Source organism: Barbatula barbatula, assembly GCF_947034865.1.
Source record: "Barbatula barbatula genome assembly, chromosome: 21".
NCBI classification, from domain to species: domain Eukaryota; kingdom Metazoa; phylum Chordata; class Actinopteri; order Cypriniformes; family Nemacheilidae; genus Barbatula; species Barbatula barbatula.
Genome location: NC_136784.1, coordinates 1,939,658 through 1,955,645, shown reverse-complemented (window position 1 = coordinate 1,955,645; position 15,988 = coordinate 1,939,658). Strand labels below are relative to the sequence as shown.

At 39.3% G+C, this 15,988-nt stretch overlaps 1 protein-coding gene across 2 annotated transcripts in view; it reads left to right on the top strand.

Annotated features, from left to right (window-relative positions):
- trappc9 (trafficking protein particle complex subunit 9) overlaps window positions 1–15,988 on the top strand; it is a 146,262-nt gene that overhangs the window by 64,596 nt on the left and 65,678 nt on the right. For both annotated transcript variants that reach the window (XM_079485643.1, XM_079485642.1), the window contains 2 exons: window positions 7,382–7,534; window positions 12,095–12,213. In XM_079485643.1, coding sequence (XP_079341769.1) covers window positions 7,382–7,534; window positions 12,095–12,213 — 272 coding nt within the window. The remainder of the gene's footprint in view (window positions 1–7,381; window positions 7,535–12,094; window positions 12,214–15,988) is intronic.

The window sequence follows — 15,988 nt, the reverse complement described above, 5'->3', positions numbered from 1 at the left end:
ACATGCAAGAACCAATGAGGTTTAAAGACAAAGTGACAGCTATTTTTATATCAGAATAATATATGTTTAGAAGTAATAGCATGAGGGTGAGTAAATTATTATTATTATTATTTATTGGTGAACTATTCCTTTAATTGTTTTCATAAAAGCCTAATAGCTACGAATCACAGCTCATTCAAATGCGTGTAAAAAACAACAATCTTCTCCCATCTCTAAACTTTAGATTGTTTCAAAATCATCAGACATTCTTCCTTCCATACAAGAACGTGGTATTGTCTTTGACCACACAACTCAGCTTCTCAAAACAGCTGCTTAAATGTCTCTTGAGCGTTGTGGTGAAGCTGTGGGAGCGTGATGTGTACACACAGATTCTTTATAATATCCCATACCGTGAGATGCACACGCTGCCTTCAGGGACTAAAGCTGTGGATGCTCTCATTACATCCTCTAATTAACCAACACTACTGTAATACACAAGTCCCTATTAGGATAAAAACAAACCTGTCGCTGTTTTATTGTTGATAGACTCGACTCAACACACCAGCAACACAAGACATCAATATAGAAGAAACAGCCGCGGTTCATATTTTGAGTTGCTGTAGAGGAATTGGCATTTATCACTGAGGTGCGACCCCTGAGGTGTGAAGATCAGCCCCAGCTGACATTAACTGAAGTCTGTATGTTTCAGAGTTTCATTTTGTCTGCGACGGAAGAGCAGGTTATTTTTATTCTAGGACGGCACAAGAAAGGATGTCTTGTGTAGCTCTGATGTAGATTTTTGCAACGTCACCCATGACATTTTAATGCTGCTTGCGTATTTTTCCAGAGCAACGGTAACCTTTTTACTGAAGTTCCTGTTTTAAATTGTCTTAGTCTGAGAGCATTGTTTTGTAACTTGTGTTATTTTATGTAAAGGGGAACACGGTTCTGCCTTGAGAGCCACGGTGGTTATTTTACGAAAAACACAAAATAAACTAAATTAAAGATTATTTGACAATTGGAATTAGGGTTGCACGGCGTCGCCATGATAAAGCTTAAAAAATATATTTTAGTTTCACGTTTTAAGTAAGCCTTACATTTCCCTTTATGAACAATGGATTTTGTTGCACATTTGCAATACTTCCCACGTGAAAAATATTCCAGTGTACTTTAGTCTATTTATTTCAATAGACATGTCTGCGATAATGCTTCTTAGTATTTTTGTCTTGCTGTACAAATATAAAACAAATCCTCAATCAATTTCATTTATTTGACAAGAAAAGCGACATGAGATCTTTAATCTTGTTTATCAAAAGAAAATATAAAGCACGCAAAAATATATCCTGGTGTTGTCAGAAACTTTTTCCACAAATCTTTGCTTGTTTTAAGAATAAACTTGTTTGTGTTTCCTTTCACAAAGCAAGATCTTGGGTAGGGTTGGGGATCGGAATGGAAAAAGATAGGAATCGGATGCTTGAAATAAAAATGTCAATTCCTCTTATCAATTCCTGTGTGCATATTTTCAGAAATGTGCATGTGTTAAATTGTGATAAAGCACAGGGACCACAAAATGACTTGAACTACAGTTTAACCATGATGTACTGTAGTTCAACTTTGGTAATACAAATTGTAATAAATCGGACAAAACATATACACAAAATAATAAATCAGTAAGCAGACTAAATGACCATACTGGTTGATATCTAAATGCTTTACTTCAACTGTAGAATCGAAATCGCTAAAAAAGATAAAATTCTAATTATACCCGAACCTAATCTTGGGTAATTTAAGATTTTTTTTATATTTGTACTGCGAAACAAGACAAAGGAAAGTTAATTTTGTTGCCGTGCGTTAATAATTGTGTTTATCTGATATCATGACAGCCTTAGATTATACCCCAAATTTTCAAAATCACATGTACATGAATGCATTTGCTCTTAATCCAAAGTGATTTATAGTGAATTATGGTGTACATTTTTTATCAGTTTCCTGTTGATCGAAGCCGCAACCTACTGAAATTATCTTACAGGAACACAATTTCAGTTATTTTGTGAGTCAGCATTCCCAGAAGGCACATACGCTTGGGCGATTCGTAAATACCTTTCCAGGAAAGCTTCTGGAGGACTCAAAGATGTTAGATTCTCCTGCAGGGAGACGTTTTTGACCCGGGATGTTGGTGGGAGGGTGTAGGCTGTTCTGGATGAGGGCCAGTGATGGATGTAAGAAGAGCAGATGGCACGGTGTCATAAGTAAAGGATGGAGGTCCAAACGGAGCAGCCAAGGTCATGATGAACTCTAGAACACTTACACACAGAAAGAGCCGTTGAGTTTAGCTCAGTGTGTGTTGAACGCAGCACACACACACAGCGGTTGTTTTGGCCTGTCTGCAGCAGGGTCTCCTGTAGCCGACACAAGCAAACAATGAATTAAAGATGAGCCGAGAGAGCTCTGATGAAACATCTGTGTACAAACACACGCTTTCCCGCCGCAGTCTCTCCTTTAGCCAACAGAGGGCAGCGATGCCGGCGGCTCTGTGCGTGTGACTCCATCGCTCGCTCTTTCATCTCTGTCTGCAAACACCGAGCAATTTATCACTCAGCATATGGAAATGCACATTTTTGACAAAACGTCTCTTTTGCTAGCCCGCAATCTATCTTTGTACCTGTCTGCCGCTCTGACTCCAGATGGTGTTTTGTGTTTTTTGTCGTACATGTATAATTTATGACCTTGGTAGTCACATGTTGTTTGATATCTGGTTTTGATTGATTGATGACAGGTCACAGATTAGTTGTCAGGCTTTTTTTAAATTAGCCATGATGCTTCTTTTGACATTGATGTGATTGTGTGTGACACGAGTTGATGGTTTAGAGGCAATGCAACTGTTTTGTAACCGAAGGCAACGGGACCTCCCAATGATGTCATGGGTGTTGTTTACTAAGACAAGCATCACTGTGTTTAAAAACTAGTTTACTAGTTTTGGCAAATAAGTTTTCCAGCAGATGGGAATGATGCTTTTAACCATGTTGTTTGTTGAGAGATGTGCTGGGGTTTTTCTAAGCGAACAGACTTCAACTTTTTATTGATATGGTGAAACAGAAGATGTTTTATTCAGCTGTGCGTGTGTGATAAGATGTGTGTGTGTGTGAATTATGAATCTCTGACTGTCATCTACTTTATATGTGGATTTCTTTTAGCTCCGCCTCATGTTTACTTATGGAGCGTTTTTGTCTTATATTCTCATTTCTCTTGTAAGCTGTGATTTCAGAACTATTAAAGCAGTATAATGCCGGAAGATATAATATGAAACACGAGCTCAAAACTGTGACAATAAAGAAGTGTTTTAATAATTTGTGAAAAAGTGCTTGTCTTGTTTGTTAGGGTTGGTCATATAAACTTCTGCCGGTATGTTGTGTCTATTAATGTTTCCGTCAAGCTTTTAGTGAGTTTTATTTGATGCCGTTTCATATTTTTAGATGGTTGTAATAACACGTTTGTGGTTGGAGGGCTGTTGGCGGAGAAAATCTAGTTTTTTATCTAGTATACAGTGTTCTTATTTAACTATTTGTGCGTCTGCTTCTTTCTGTATAACTATATCAGTCTGACTGTCTGTTCGTCCCTCTGCATCATATGTTTTGTTGTCATCCGTAGAAGTTTGAGCGTCTTGGCACTATGTATGCAAAGTTTTTCTAGACCCTACAGTACAACACATCAGAACCCCTAGAAATGTTCAGAAATCCTTAAGATGTGTAGATCTCCTGTCTTCTCAATGTCTCGCTTCTCACCTCTGTTTATCACATGAGACAAGGCAAGTCGGCAACTTTGTGTCTCTTAGCAACGTGAATTACAGTTACCGCTCAGATGTTTCAAACCAACTACAGTACATGATGCTTCTGCTGTTTATAAGTGCTTGGAATAATGCAGCATTGCATGTTTGTTATACCTTATAAATATATACAGTGTGGGAAATAATTATTTGATCCTCTGCTGGTTTTGTACGTTTTCCTGCTTACAAAGAAATAAAGGGTCTATCATTGTTATGGTAGGTTTATTTGAACGGATAAAGACAGAATATAAAACAAATCTGGGGGAAAGTGTTGAATAAAGTTTATACATTTATTTGCATTTCAGTCAGTGAAATAAGTATTTGATCTTCGAGCAAAACATAACTTTGTACTTTCTGAAGAAACCCTTGTTGGCAAGCACAGCGGTCAGACATTTCTGATAGTTGGTCACCAGGTTTGCACATGTGTCGGGATACAGGAGTCCACTCCTCTGTAAATCTTTAAGGTTTCTTGGCTGTCGCTCAGCAAATTGGAGGTTTAGCCCCTTCACATATGTCCTATAGGACTAGGCTCTAGAGACAGGGACATTTAATATGCTTCTCCTTAAGCCTCTCTTTGGTTGTCTTGGCAATATGTTTTGGGTCTTTGTCACGATAAAGGCACATCCACGACACATCTTCAGTGATCTAGTTATGTGGAGGAGGTTCTCGCCCAATATTTTACGGTACATGGGCCCGTCGCTCAGCCCCTCAGTGCAGTGAAGTCATAATGTTAAAAAGCCCTAAAGCATTATGTTTCCAACACTGAGCTTCTCTGTAGGGATGGTGTTCTTGGGTCATAGTCAGCATTTTTCTCCCTCCATAAACAGGAGTGAATTTTCTTCCCAGCACTTTCTCAAAAGCCTTTTCTGAATCATTTTGATGTTCATTGTCAAACTTCAGACGAGCGATGCGACCCTTCTTGAGCAGGAGGATTTCAATCTATTGTGGCATAGCGTGTTACCAATGGTTTGCTTGCTAATTGTGGTCCCAACTGTCATGAACTCATTAACAAGCTTTCTCGTGATCATCTTTACCCCATTGGGGAAATCTTGCAGGGAGCTCCAGACCAAGGACAATTGATAGTTATTTTATTGTTTCCAAATGATAACAAAGGATCGCACCAACAGTTGTCTCCCCCTAACCAAGCTTCTATCTGTAGCCTATTCAAGGTTTGAGCTGGTCTACAATCTGCTCCCTGACATTCTTTGAAACGTATTTGGTCTTGGATCATAGCGGGGGAGAGGTTGAAATGAAAGATACAGATTCTGTTGGCAGGCATCTTTTATGTACATAACAAGCTGACTTAGGAGTGCTTTCTTAAAGTGACAGGACTAATCTGCGGTCCGTATAGGCACATAACCAATCTGTGGAGCCAGAATTCTTGCTGCTTGATAGGGGATCAAATACTTACTTCTCTCACTGAAATACAAATCAATTTATAACCTTTATATAAACATTTTTCTCCTGATTATTTTATATTCTGTCTCTATCGGTTAAAATAACCATACTATAAAAATGATAGACCCTTAATTTCTTTGTAAGCAGGCAAAATCAGCAGAGGATCAAATAATGATTTCCCCCACTGTACGTGTATATATCTATAGATATATATTAGTTATTCTTAATAAATGCTCTTTTTTACTATAATGAATATAAATTGTATAAAGCCAATTTGAATCTATTTTAGAAAGCTTGTATCAGTGTCAGACGGTCTATCTGCTCGAAAATGAGAATATATTAAAATGGGATTTTCGGTGATGAAGTACGTTGAACATAAGGTTTGGTAAAGTATACGTAAAATCTGAATTCACTTAAAAGCATTTGCATACTTCCATTTGGCTTTATAAAACATACTTTCCACCTGGTTTTTCACTTTCATTATACCAAATGCTAATCGTCAATGTTCTCTTTGGCAGTAAACTACATCTCCGATATGAGACGGCCATACATCTAAGAGATTAAACTCACGGTTTGAGTTCCCCAGTCTCACAAAACAGCTTGTACTGTTGGCAGCAGCGCGTATTGGGCATAGATGCAGTCTGCTGTCCTGATCCTTTCAGGAGCGGTGCCAGAAAAAATCCCTTCAGGATGACGGCCCGCAGGCCCGGGAGCGTGCTGTTGTGGAACAGGGTTTAACATCTGTCTGGGTTGTTTATATCCGCCCGTGTTGTTCTGAAGAGACGACCGGGGTCCAGACAAACAGCTGTGATACTTCCCCTTACTGCAGACACTGAATTATAATGCTAAACCTGTTGATAGCTATCTGGATTTACTCCAGAATTATGGATAAAGAGCTTCTTACACTTGTTAGTGTGTTTCTGATACCTTAGCTGATGGATTTGTTCAGAAAATAATTTGCAGTCCATTTTTAGAAACGATTTGATCTCAGCAACATTTGAATTAGAAACATCAACACACTACTGTATTTTTTGACTTCGATCTTGATAGTAAGGAATGGCATCACGTAGGCTCCTTTTAATGAAGGATATTCAGGCGGCGAGTGAGTTTTGTTGGGCGTGCAGGACCAGGTCACAAAACACACGGCTGTAATTTGTGCAGCAGACGTTTGACTGTTATGTAACTAAATAAAGCTTTGAACATGCGGCTTTTTAACATGCAGGGAGAGAGAGATGGTTATTCTCTATTCCTCCACGGCAAGATCAAACTGCACAACGTAACCGTAAAATATATAAGCACAGAACAGGTGAAAAATAAAACAATTACTTGGTATGTTTAAACCCACTGCTGTAACAGAACAGTTCAAAGTCACAGAGTGAAAATAAGCAGCACTTACACAAGAAACGGGTACAGCGATACTATTATATATACCGTAGAATTTGCATGACTGTATTTAAAAAAATACTATGTCAGGATCATGATCATTTTCAGGCACTTTTGCATGTTCACAGAATGTTTTCCTTTGTGTCTCAAGGTTGTTTTGTGACTGTTGATAAAAGAAATTACTGCAGGTCACCTGTCGGGCACCTTTGTGATCTCACCAGTATCACCTCTGCTGTGGTTTTTCTTTCAGTCTTTTGATCTTTCCGCGACTTCGAACATCAAACATGAGACTTACAATATAAAATCTCGAGGAAATTGTATTTCACAAACGCTCAGAGTTTATTGATTTATATCATTGCAGATGTCAGCATTGAACAAAACGGATGAATAATTTTTATAGGTTTCTAGGTTACAAAGAAATTTTTCTTATTCTGTAAGAACCCTTAAGTAAATGATGTTTTGGGAAACCAAGCATGGTTCTTCTATGACACCACTGTGTATCGAGTGTAGAAAACAAGCCCCCTTTAAATTTTAACCATAAAATAAAATTACATTTAATATTCTGCAGCAAATAAGTATGTCTTACTACGAAAACAAGACTTTAAATCAAAGTTTGTATTCCCAGGACGTCCGTATCCCACAGTGTTTACTTCAAAGCATCTTAAGCACTCCTAAAGATGATGAAGGGCTGGTGTGTTTGTTTTCGGGTTAGAACTAAACACTGGACACGGCCCTTCAGGAAAATCCCAGCTCTAAAGATCTCAGTGCAAACAAACTCCTCTTTCTTTTGGATTTCAGAAAAGGTGTTTGGCGAGTTTATAAGCTGGGACCTGCAGGACGCCGTGTCTCACCTTCCTCTGAAATCAGGTCAATCCGTCACCGTCCCCATCAGGATACAGGCTAAACTGGACTTCTCCGGTCAGGAGAATCTGCTGCACGACCTGAATGAAGGTGAGAATCGCAAGCACACACAGACGCTGTACCTGCACACAATGAATCAATGTGATTGATCCATTTGCACTTGTCTGTACTTTAATCGGACACAGACTCTTGTTTTACATTCAAATCTGTCTGCATCTTAACCCCGTCTCTGATTTCAAACTACTTCCTCTTTACGTCCTTCTTTGAGTTTCCTGGCATGATTCTTTTTCTTTCTTTCTTTCTTTCCGTCTGTCTGGATTCTCAGTTAATGCATCTCTCACCCTTACTGGGCAAAACAATCCAGAAAGAAAGATTGAAATGAGATGGCCTTGAGAATGCCCTGAACATAACTTCAAAGTTTTTCTGGTGGAACTGTTGCACCTCTTCTCACCGTAAGACTTTAAAGATGAAACGCAGAGAAAATGGAGACTTAAAAGAAAAGTTTTCCGATTTTTTTATTTCTCATCCTTGTGTTGTTCTCAAACTTTATGCAATTTTTTATGAAATGCAATAAGATTTGAAGTAAAAACTTGAGGGTTCGGATGTCATCTTAAGTTTATTCCTTCATACTCCAGACAATCATTTTAAATTCATTTTTAGCAAATATGCATTAAACATTGTCTCTTTCTTACAGTAACCAGTAAAATATCAACCAGTAAAACATTGGAATAGAGAACGACCCTGACCGTGACACTTACGTCAGAATAACATTAGCAAATAGTAAACCATGTCCATGGACTATTTGCTATTTAAAAATGAAGCAAGGAAACGGAGGATAGAAAACTGTCACGTGGGCTTTAAAGATTCTTTTCTTTTAAGCATCTCTCGCACACAATACACCATAAAACTCTATTAAAGCAGTGGAGATTCCCAGTGTTCTGTATTCTTAAGCCTAGCAAAGTCTTTAATGCCGCTTTTAAAAGAATTTCTTTGAAATGTTTCGGAGCTTTGTCAACTATTTATTTAAGTCCTCTGCTTTTTAGAGACTTTTCCTGGGAAAATTCATCCCTTAAAGGTCCCCTTAAGAATGATCTCAGCCGCGTCCCAAGCTGTGCTCAGATTGACCGAGAGTTATAATGTCAAGATTTCCTCTAAAATGACCGGAGTTTAATCCCGAGTTAATACTTGGAAGAGGCACGAGGCTCCTGCAAAGAAGCATTTAGTCTTGTGAGAATGAAATATTCATCTAGTTTCTCCTTTTTATCCTCTTTGCGTGTTCGTGTTAGTATTAATAAAACAAGGAGAGCAGACAGCGGGGTGAGATGTTGTTGTGGATGTCTGCTGTTTCTACTTGAATTACATTAACATGTGGTAGACAAACAGCCAGTCTCTCTCTCTCTCTCTCTCTCTCTCTCCTCACCTGGGTCTCTCCTCAGAGGACGCCAAATGTTTTAATTATTGTTGAAATAATCATTTCTCTGAATTAGGCAGATAAAACAGCTTAAATCCCTTCCTATTACTAGTGCATGTAGAGGGCAGTGAGTCGTAAACATTGCTGATGTTATCACAGGTGCTAATATATTTTGCTGTAATTTAATGCTAATATTAACACAGACGGCATTGTTTTTCTCGTCCTGCTTGTTTGAAACTGTGAGAAAGACTAAGAAAAGATGAAAACAAGTCTTAAAGGTACAGTTCACCCAAAGATAAACATATTGTCATCACTTGTCCATTGTCGTGTTATTCAAACCTCTTTCTTCTGTAAAACAAAGGATGATATTTTGAGAAATGTCAATGGTGTTCAGTGTTGTTTGGTGACCAACGTTCTTCAAAATATCTTCTTTTGTGTTCTGCTGCAGAAAGAAAGTCATCCAGGCTTAGAGTCAGTTTTCATTTTTGGATAAGATTCCACCGAGATGAACTGCTGTTTGATATTTTGTGCTCTCTGATCTCATTTTTCTCATTGTGATGTCATGAGCATTGTTCTCAGCGCTGTGTTTTTGGCAGGAAATTACTTCAGGATTCGTTACATCAGATATCTTCTCAAGCCGCGCTCGCCATTAATGTGCTTTTTAATCAAGTCTTGTTTTTCTGATTACTAATGATGAAATGTGTATTTTGGCTTACTGGTGTTTGTAAACCACTTGTCGGGGTCCTGATGACTGATAAGCTTGGAGTTTGCTAAGAAAATTTTCTGTATTCGGTTTTCTTTCTCAGTTTTTCAAAGTTGAAGTGTTACCGATAATACCTTCTCATATTCCATCTTATCACGCAGGAAAATAATTTAAAAACATTGAATAGATTGTAGGTATGCTTGAAACAGACATGCTTCCGTTAATGGGGTAATTCACCCAACGATGGAGATTGTTTGATCATTTATTCACCCTCATGTCATTTCAAACCTGCATGAATTTCTTTCTTCTACAGAACACAAAATATAATATTTTGAAGAACGTTGAGGAACCCACTGAGTCATCTTTTTAATTTCACTTTCTCTTTTTACTTCGCACTTCACCTCTTCTCGCTCACTTTCCCTCTCTCTCATTGTCTGTGTCCTACAGTCATTATAACTCAGACATTGATGGTGGTGATGTCATCACTGTGACGCAACGTCCCGTGTGTCTCTCAGGAAGGGTGGGGTGCGGGGGACGTCGGGTTCAGGGCGTATGAGAGTTTCTTTAATACTCCGCACCGCCGGCGACTGCGTTTGGTTCATTCAGGCGTCCTCTATAAATCTGCGTCCCTCCATCAGAGCGCCATGGCCAGACTAAAAACATTAGTGCCTGAATGTTAAAGTGTCAAGGCATGAACAGCATAATGAGAGACGGACTCACACGGCCCGCCAAGGGGCGGAACGACTTTACCCCGCTAGGAGTCCGCTGGAGGTAAACCTTTACCTTCCTCACATTGAGATGAACTCACTTGCCTCGTCGGGTAACATCTGTTGAACTGTGGGTGCCACGATCGATCAGGTTTCATGTGGCACGGCCTCCTGCGCTTCTGTGTTTTCACTTAAAGTGACGTTTGCGTTTAATTTTCTTTCATTTGTGTTTAGGCTAAAACTAAGGTAGATTGTCTGATCTGATATTGAGCTTTATGTATTTTTGTTGAGGACCTTGGAAAGGTTAAAACCAGTGATTTAATGAGAGTGGGATGTAGTCCGTTGTAAGCTCCACACACTTTTATTCTCCTGATCGTATGTTACTACCTAGGCCCCGCCCTCAGCTAATATAATTTCACTTTCGAGCAACACCTCTATCTCTCGTTTTTCTAAGCGCCACCCTCTTTCAATTTAATCTTGTCACTGCTTTAGCTTCGCCCTCTTTGATCCATATAACTTTCTTTTGTCTCACCCTCCTCCTCTGACCCGGTGTTCGGGCATCTTGTAAAGTTAAAAGGAGACATTACGCCATATCGCGCCAGGCACACTTGAAGGGCAGTGATGTCATTCCAAAGGACTCATAATGACGACTCTAAGTTTTCTGTCCCTCGACTGTTTAAACTCACTCACCTCCTATTTCAGAACCTGTGGCTGTGGAAGCAGTCTGTCTGAGCAGATCTATCCTGATGTGTTCTGTTTTTCCAACAAGGTCACAAAATGGCATTACTGACTATCTCTGACCACAGGGGGGTTTATCAACAGCTGTGGGGCAGAATTTCAAAGAGAAGAGTAAACCGGTGCTTGCGTGAAAACCGCAGGGAGAGAGTTTAAATGAGGTTCTATGACTTTTTGACACGCTTAAAGAAATGAGATGTTTTTTTCATATGTGCACGTTTTCACCTGACGTCTTTTTCTATTTTCTTGACTGTCAGAATTTATGTGAGCGCACTGGCACGCCTGAGTGAGGTTTGGAGAGAAATCTGTGCACGGCAAACGCGGCAATTTACCCTCATTATTCTGCCTCAGTCAGAGTGGAAGCGGTTTGAACTTGAAATGTCAGGGCTATAGAAACACCTTCAAATAAAGCAATGGCTTTGTGTGGTTATGCAATTTATTGGAAAATACAGTCTCAATTCCTCGGCACGTAGGGGTATTATTGCTTCTTTCTGTGAAATAGAGATAAAATGCATAAAAATAAGTAGTGAAGTCAATTTCTATGTATACACACAGATATGTAGACACCTGAGTTTTGGGTTTTATGTTCTTGCAAGCTTGAAGGCTGTTCCCACTGCAACCGTGATTTAAGTGTTTTTTGATGAAAGTATCATTGGTCACATAATTGTTGTAACTAAAAATAGCCAAGATGTTTCTCGCTTGGAAGAATTTGTGAGTTTATGTGCTGGGAAGATAAAACCGTGTTCCACTGCGGCACACTTTATCTCCTTATTGATTACAAAGTTTTTCCACCAAAGTTTTCCATCTTTCAAACAGTCACATTACGGAATCTTATTTTTGTGTTGAACATTAAACGTTGGACAAACAGATGCATGTGAGGATAGGCAGGAGGATGAAGAGAGAGAGCGGATTGAGTTAAGCGATGGTCATAGCCTCATGGGCTCCTAATGTGTTTTGAATATGTAGAATTGTGTAATGTTTTCGTCCGCACGTATAAGTCATGGGAGATAGTGATCTTCTTTTTCTCTCCTGCTTCTGCTGTGTTCGGGTGTGTGTGTACAGATCTGTAAATGTATGTTGCTGTGTGATTTCAGATGGTATCAGCGTAACAGGTTTGCCCGTCTCCAGCCCACTGCGGCAGGTCCTGAAGTCCCGCTCTGAAAATAAATCGGTCGGTGCTGATGCCAGCAAGAACGAATACAACCATGTTAAGGTGAGTTTTCTCTTCCCTAGCTACACGACCACTGCATTATACACACCTGTGGGGCTCTATGTCTTCTGTTAGGTTTGATGCAACATTTGATCAAGACATTTTGATGGTCACTTTATGAATGAATCGACCACAGTATAATCTAATTTAGTCACATTTTGCATACAGTAGCTCTATATTCTGATCGTCTGATTTTGTCTTTCTGTGTGCTTTCAATGAGAAGATACTTGCAGGTGTCTTCGGACAACTGTGCTCTGAATTTTATTTACTTTTCCACTACAGTGTCTCTCACATTCTCTTAGTCGACTCTTTTAGAGTCCATCATGCCTTCAGCAGGGCCAGAGCCGCTTTGAAGACCTTGCCTTGAGACAGATTTGATCTTTGCTTCTTTGAATCGAGAGTCTGGTAGTAATAAGCAGGCCTCGGGCCTGATGCAGCCATCAAGGATAGCTTCTGTTGCATAACCGCGTTAGTTCATTGGTTTTATTCTGAAATGTGAGCTCTGTCCATGGTGCTGAAGATCGGATGAGCATTTATGTTGCTGTCCATGGTGCTACAAACTAGGCGTGTGTTTGTGTTGCTGTCCATGGTGCTGAAAATGGATGTGTGTTTGTGATGCTGTCCGTGGTGCTGAGGATTGTTTATGTGTCTGTCTCTGTCCATGGTGCCGAAGATTGTGTTTAAAATAGATTTGGAAGCCAAGATCATCTGTTACTCTATGTACAGACTTTCTATATTTGTTTTATAATGTGTGTGAGTGTCTGTAGGGACGTATACATATACAATTCTGATTGATATTGTCCATAGCTTGTATTTTAATGCAATAGGTTGATGTTTTCTGCTCACCTGAGATTAATACCAAACCTCAGCACATGGGACTCTTTTGTCAGCAGAGAAGAAGAATTAATTGAGGCACAGTGGCTGATGATCCATCTCTCCACTCGCTGCTGCATAATTCAAGAGTTAGAGTCGGCAGTGACATTATATACTGTATGTAAATCCCCAAAAGTCTGTATTCCGTTGAGAATGAGAAACAGAACAGCCATACAAAGAAGCTAGAAATAAACGAGAGGCCAGAGAGAGAGAGAGAGGTGTTGATTGACAGGTCAGATAGGCACTGCAGGATATATCCCATAAGCCTGTGGCTCCTCTGGATGTTTCTTTCTGAAGGATTGTAGGTAATCACTTCTGCTGGGTGACAGCGTCTGACTGCGACGCCACAACAGGAAGTGTCTTCACTCACTTCCCCTCTCGAAGAAACCGATCAGCAGCCTACACACACCTAGAGAGAGGCTGTGTGCTGCCCTCGCTATCTCCAGCACTCCAAACAGCTTAACCGTGAAGACCGAATAAAGCCTTTTTACCCCTCAATACTTTCTTTCTCTCTTTCTTGCTCCGTTGGGTTGGCCAACGCACAACAAAAAGAAGTAGGCACCATCAGGGTCAGATATGTGAGAGAAAGCGTGTGTTTGTATGTGTGTGCATCACTTGTGGTGCAGTCACGTCGCACCTGGTTAGGTGGTGGTGTAAGAGGTTTGGTTTACTCTGTCAGGCCTGTTTTCACATTTGGTTTGGTTGTTTGGTCTGAATTCAAGGTCAATTTTCGCCTATATGTTGGTCTGTCTAGGCATGGCTTAATATTTCATAGCGCAGAATCACACTACATTTGTGTCATTAGACAGCCGTATCTAGTTTAATGTTTAATTCTAAAAAATCAAAAGAAAGTTCTGATGTTCGAATGTTTTTTTCCCCAACCTTCCACTCAGTCTCTCTACTTACTGATCTTTTTCCTTGGTATATTTTCTTCCTTTCTCTGATTTAGAGAAGTTGAGCAGACCATTAAAGACCATGAGCAGCTTTGTCATCGGAAATGAACGCACCTTCGGCAAGATGGTTAAAAAAAATCCCAGAATTCTCTGGAGGAGGAGAAAGTCAATATGACCTCTTTTTGCTCAGTAGATAAATGGCTTGATTTGTGGTGTTATAGAAGCAGGTGTCATATCTGACTTCTGATGGCCCCTGTGTGTGACTGTGTAACATAAATCTACAAAGTCTTAAATTAAGCTGTTTGCTTTCCAACACGCTCTTGTGCTTTTGTGAATAGTTCACCCAAAATGAATTCTGTCATTACTTACCCTCAGATTGTTCCAAACCTGTGCAAATTTCTGAAATGATCTCATCCCCCGTTGAGTATTTATTTCTCCTAGTATGGCAGTAAACAGGGGGATAAGATCCGTTTGCTTCCTGACATTCTTCCAAATTATTTTCTTTGTGTTTAGCAGAACAGAGTAATTGAGTATAAATTTTTGGGTGAACTATCCCTTCAATTCAGAGTCAGTCTGTACGAGTACAGAGAGAGTTGCTGATATAACAGGACAGGGTGTAGCAGTGTGTTTTTCTGTGCCTGTAAAAAAAGCAAGAACAATTTTTTCCCATGAGCAGATGATATTAGGAGCTGCATTTTCAGATGAGATAGATGAAGCCTTCAACCGTAATCTCATCTGACAAAATGACGTTCTCTCTTACAGCCAGAAGCTGCAGAACAGACAAAAAATGATTTTGAAGAATATTGATAACCAAAAACCCCCAAAAATGTAACCCGATTGACTTCTAGTGTAAGAACACAATACCAATTAGACATTTCTCAAAATATCTACTTTTGTGTTCTACAGATCAAAGAGTCATATAGACGGTTTCAAAGTGACAACATTCACAAACAATAGAGCGCCTGTAGAATATTTCTGATAACAATCAAAAGAAACCGAGAAGAACCGTTACTTGGTTAAACTTGTCACTCCAATATATTATTTACACTTTCAACTCCTAGATGTCAGTGTACCGTACGGTTTGTTTAAATGCGACTAAACTACAAGATCCATTCAACAAACTGTTTATTTAATAAAACAAACATACAACAGAATTCAACCAACCAATCGTTTATTTAATACTACAAATTAAGAATAACATAAATAAAATTAAATATTTATAGTTGTATTAGACACAAGCCAAACACAAACCGGAAGTTAACTGTGGGTCAGGCGCTCGCATGGCTGATGAAACGGTCTATACAGGTTATGATCGGCGAGAAGATGACATAATTTGATCTTATCCGTTCTTAATAATCTTCTGTACACCGAATTCTAAACTATTTTGTGCGTGTTTGCCGTCAGCTAGTGTGTATTATCAGTTGTGCTGGAGGTTAGAGGCAGACGAAGTACACAACTTTCTATACTCACACCACACTATATCGTCCGTTTTTCGTCTTTACTATCCTATTTGCTTTTTTAGCCGGCTTTTAGCTGTGTAGTAGCGCTAACGTTTGCATTAGTTTAGCAGGTTAGGTTGCCAGATTTGCTTAAAAAAATCCATTCAAAGCCAGCCTGAAAACCTTGATCTAAGAAAAACTCAAATACTTGGCATCAGTGAAAGATGCTGGCAAGATCGCAAGCCAGAAAAACTGCACACAGAAAAACCCGCTACATAGAAACGACTTTCTACTTTTGGACCTTTTTATAAATGTAGTAATAAGTATGATATTTGTCTTCCAACTGTTGTAAGTTAAAGTCACAAGTTCTCAGAAAAAAATATTAGTAAAGTACAGATACTCAAAAAGTGTACTTGCGCACCTCTGGGTTAGAGTAAATAAATAGTCATCTATTATTAAAATGAATGAGCACATAGACATTGTCCTTCACTTCAGGCAGGTGTAAAGCTCTAAAGAAAACACACATGAGTGATGTGAGATGAGCATGTTGATATATGAGACACTGCGCCTGTG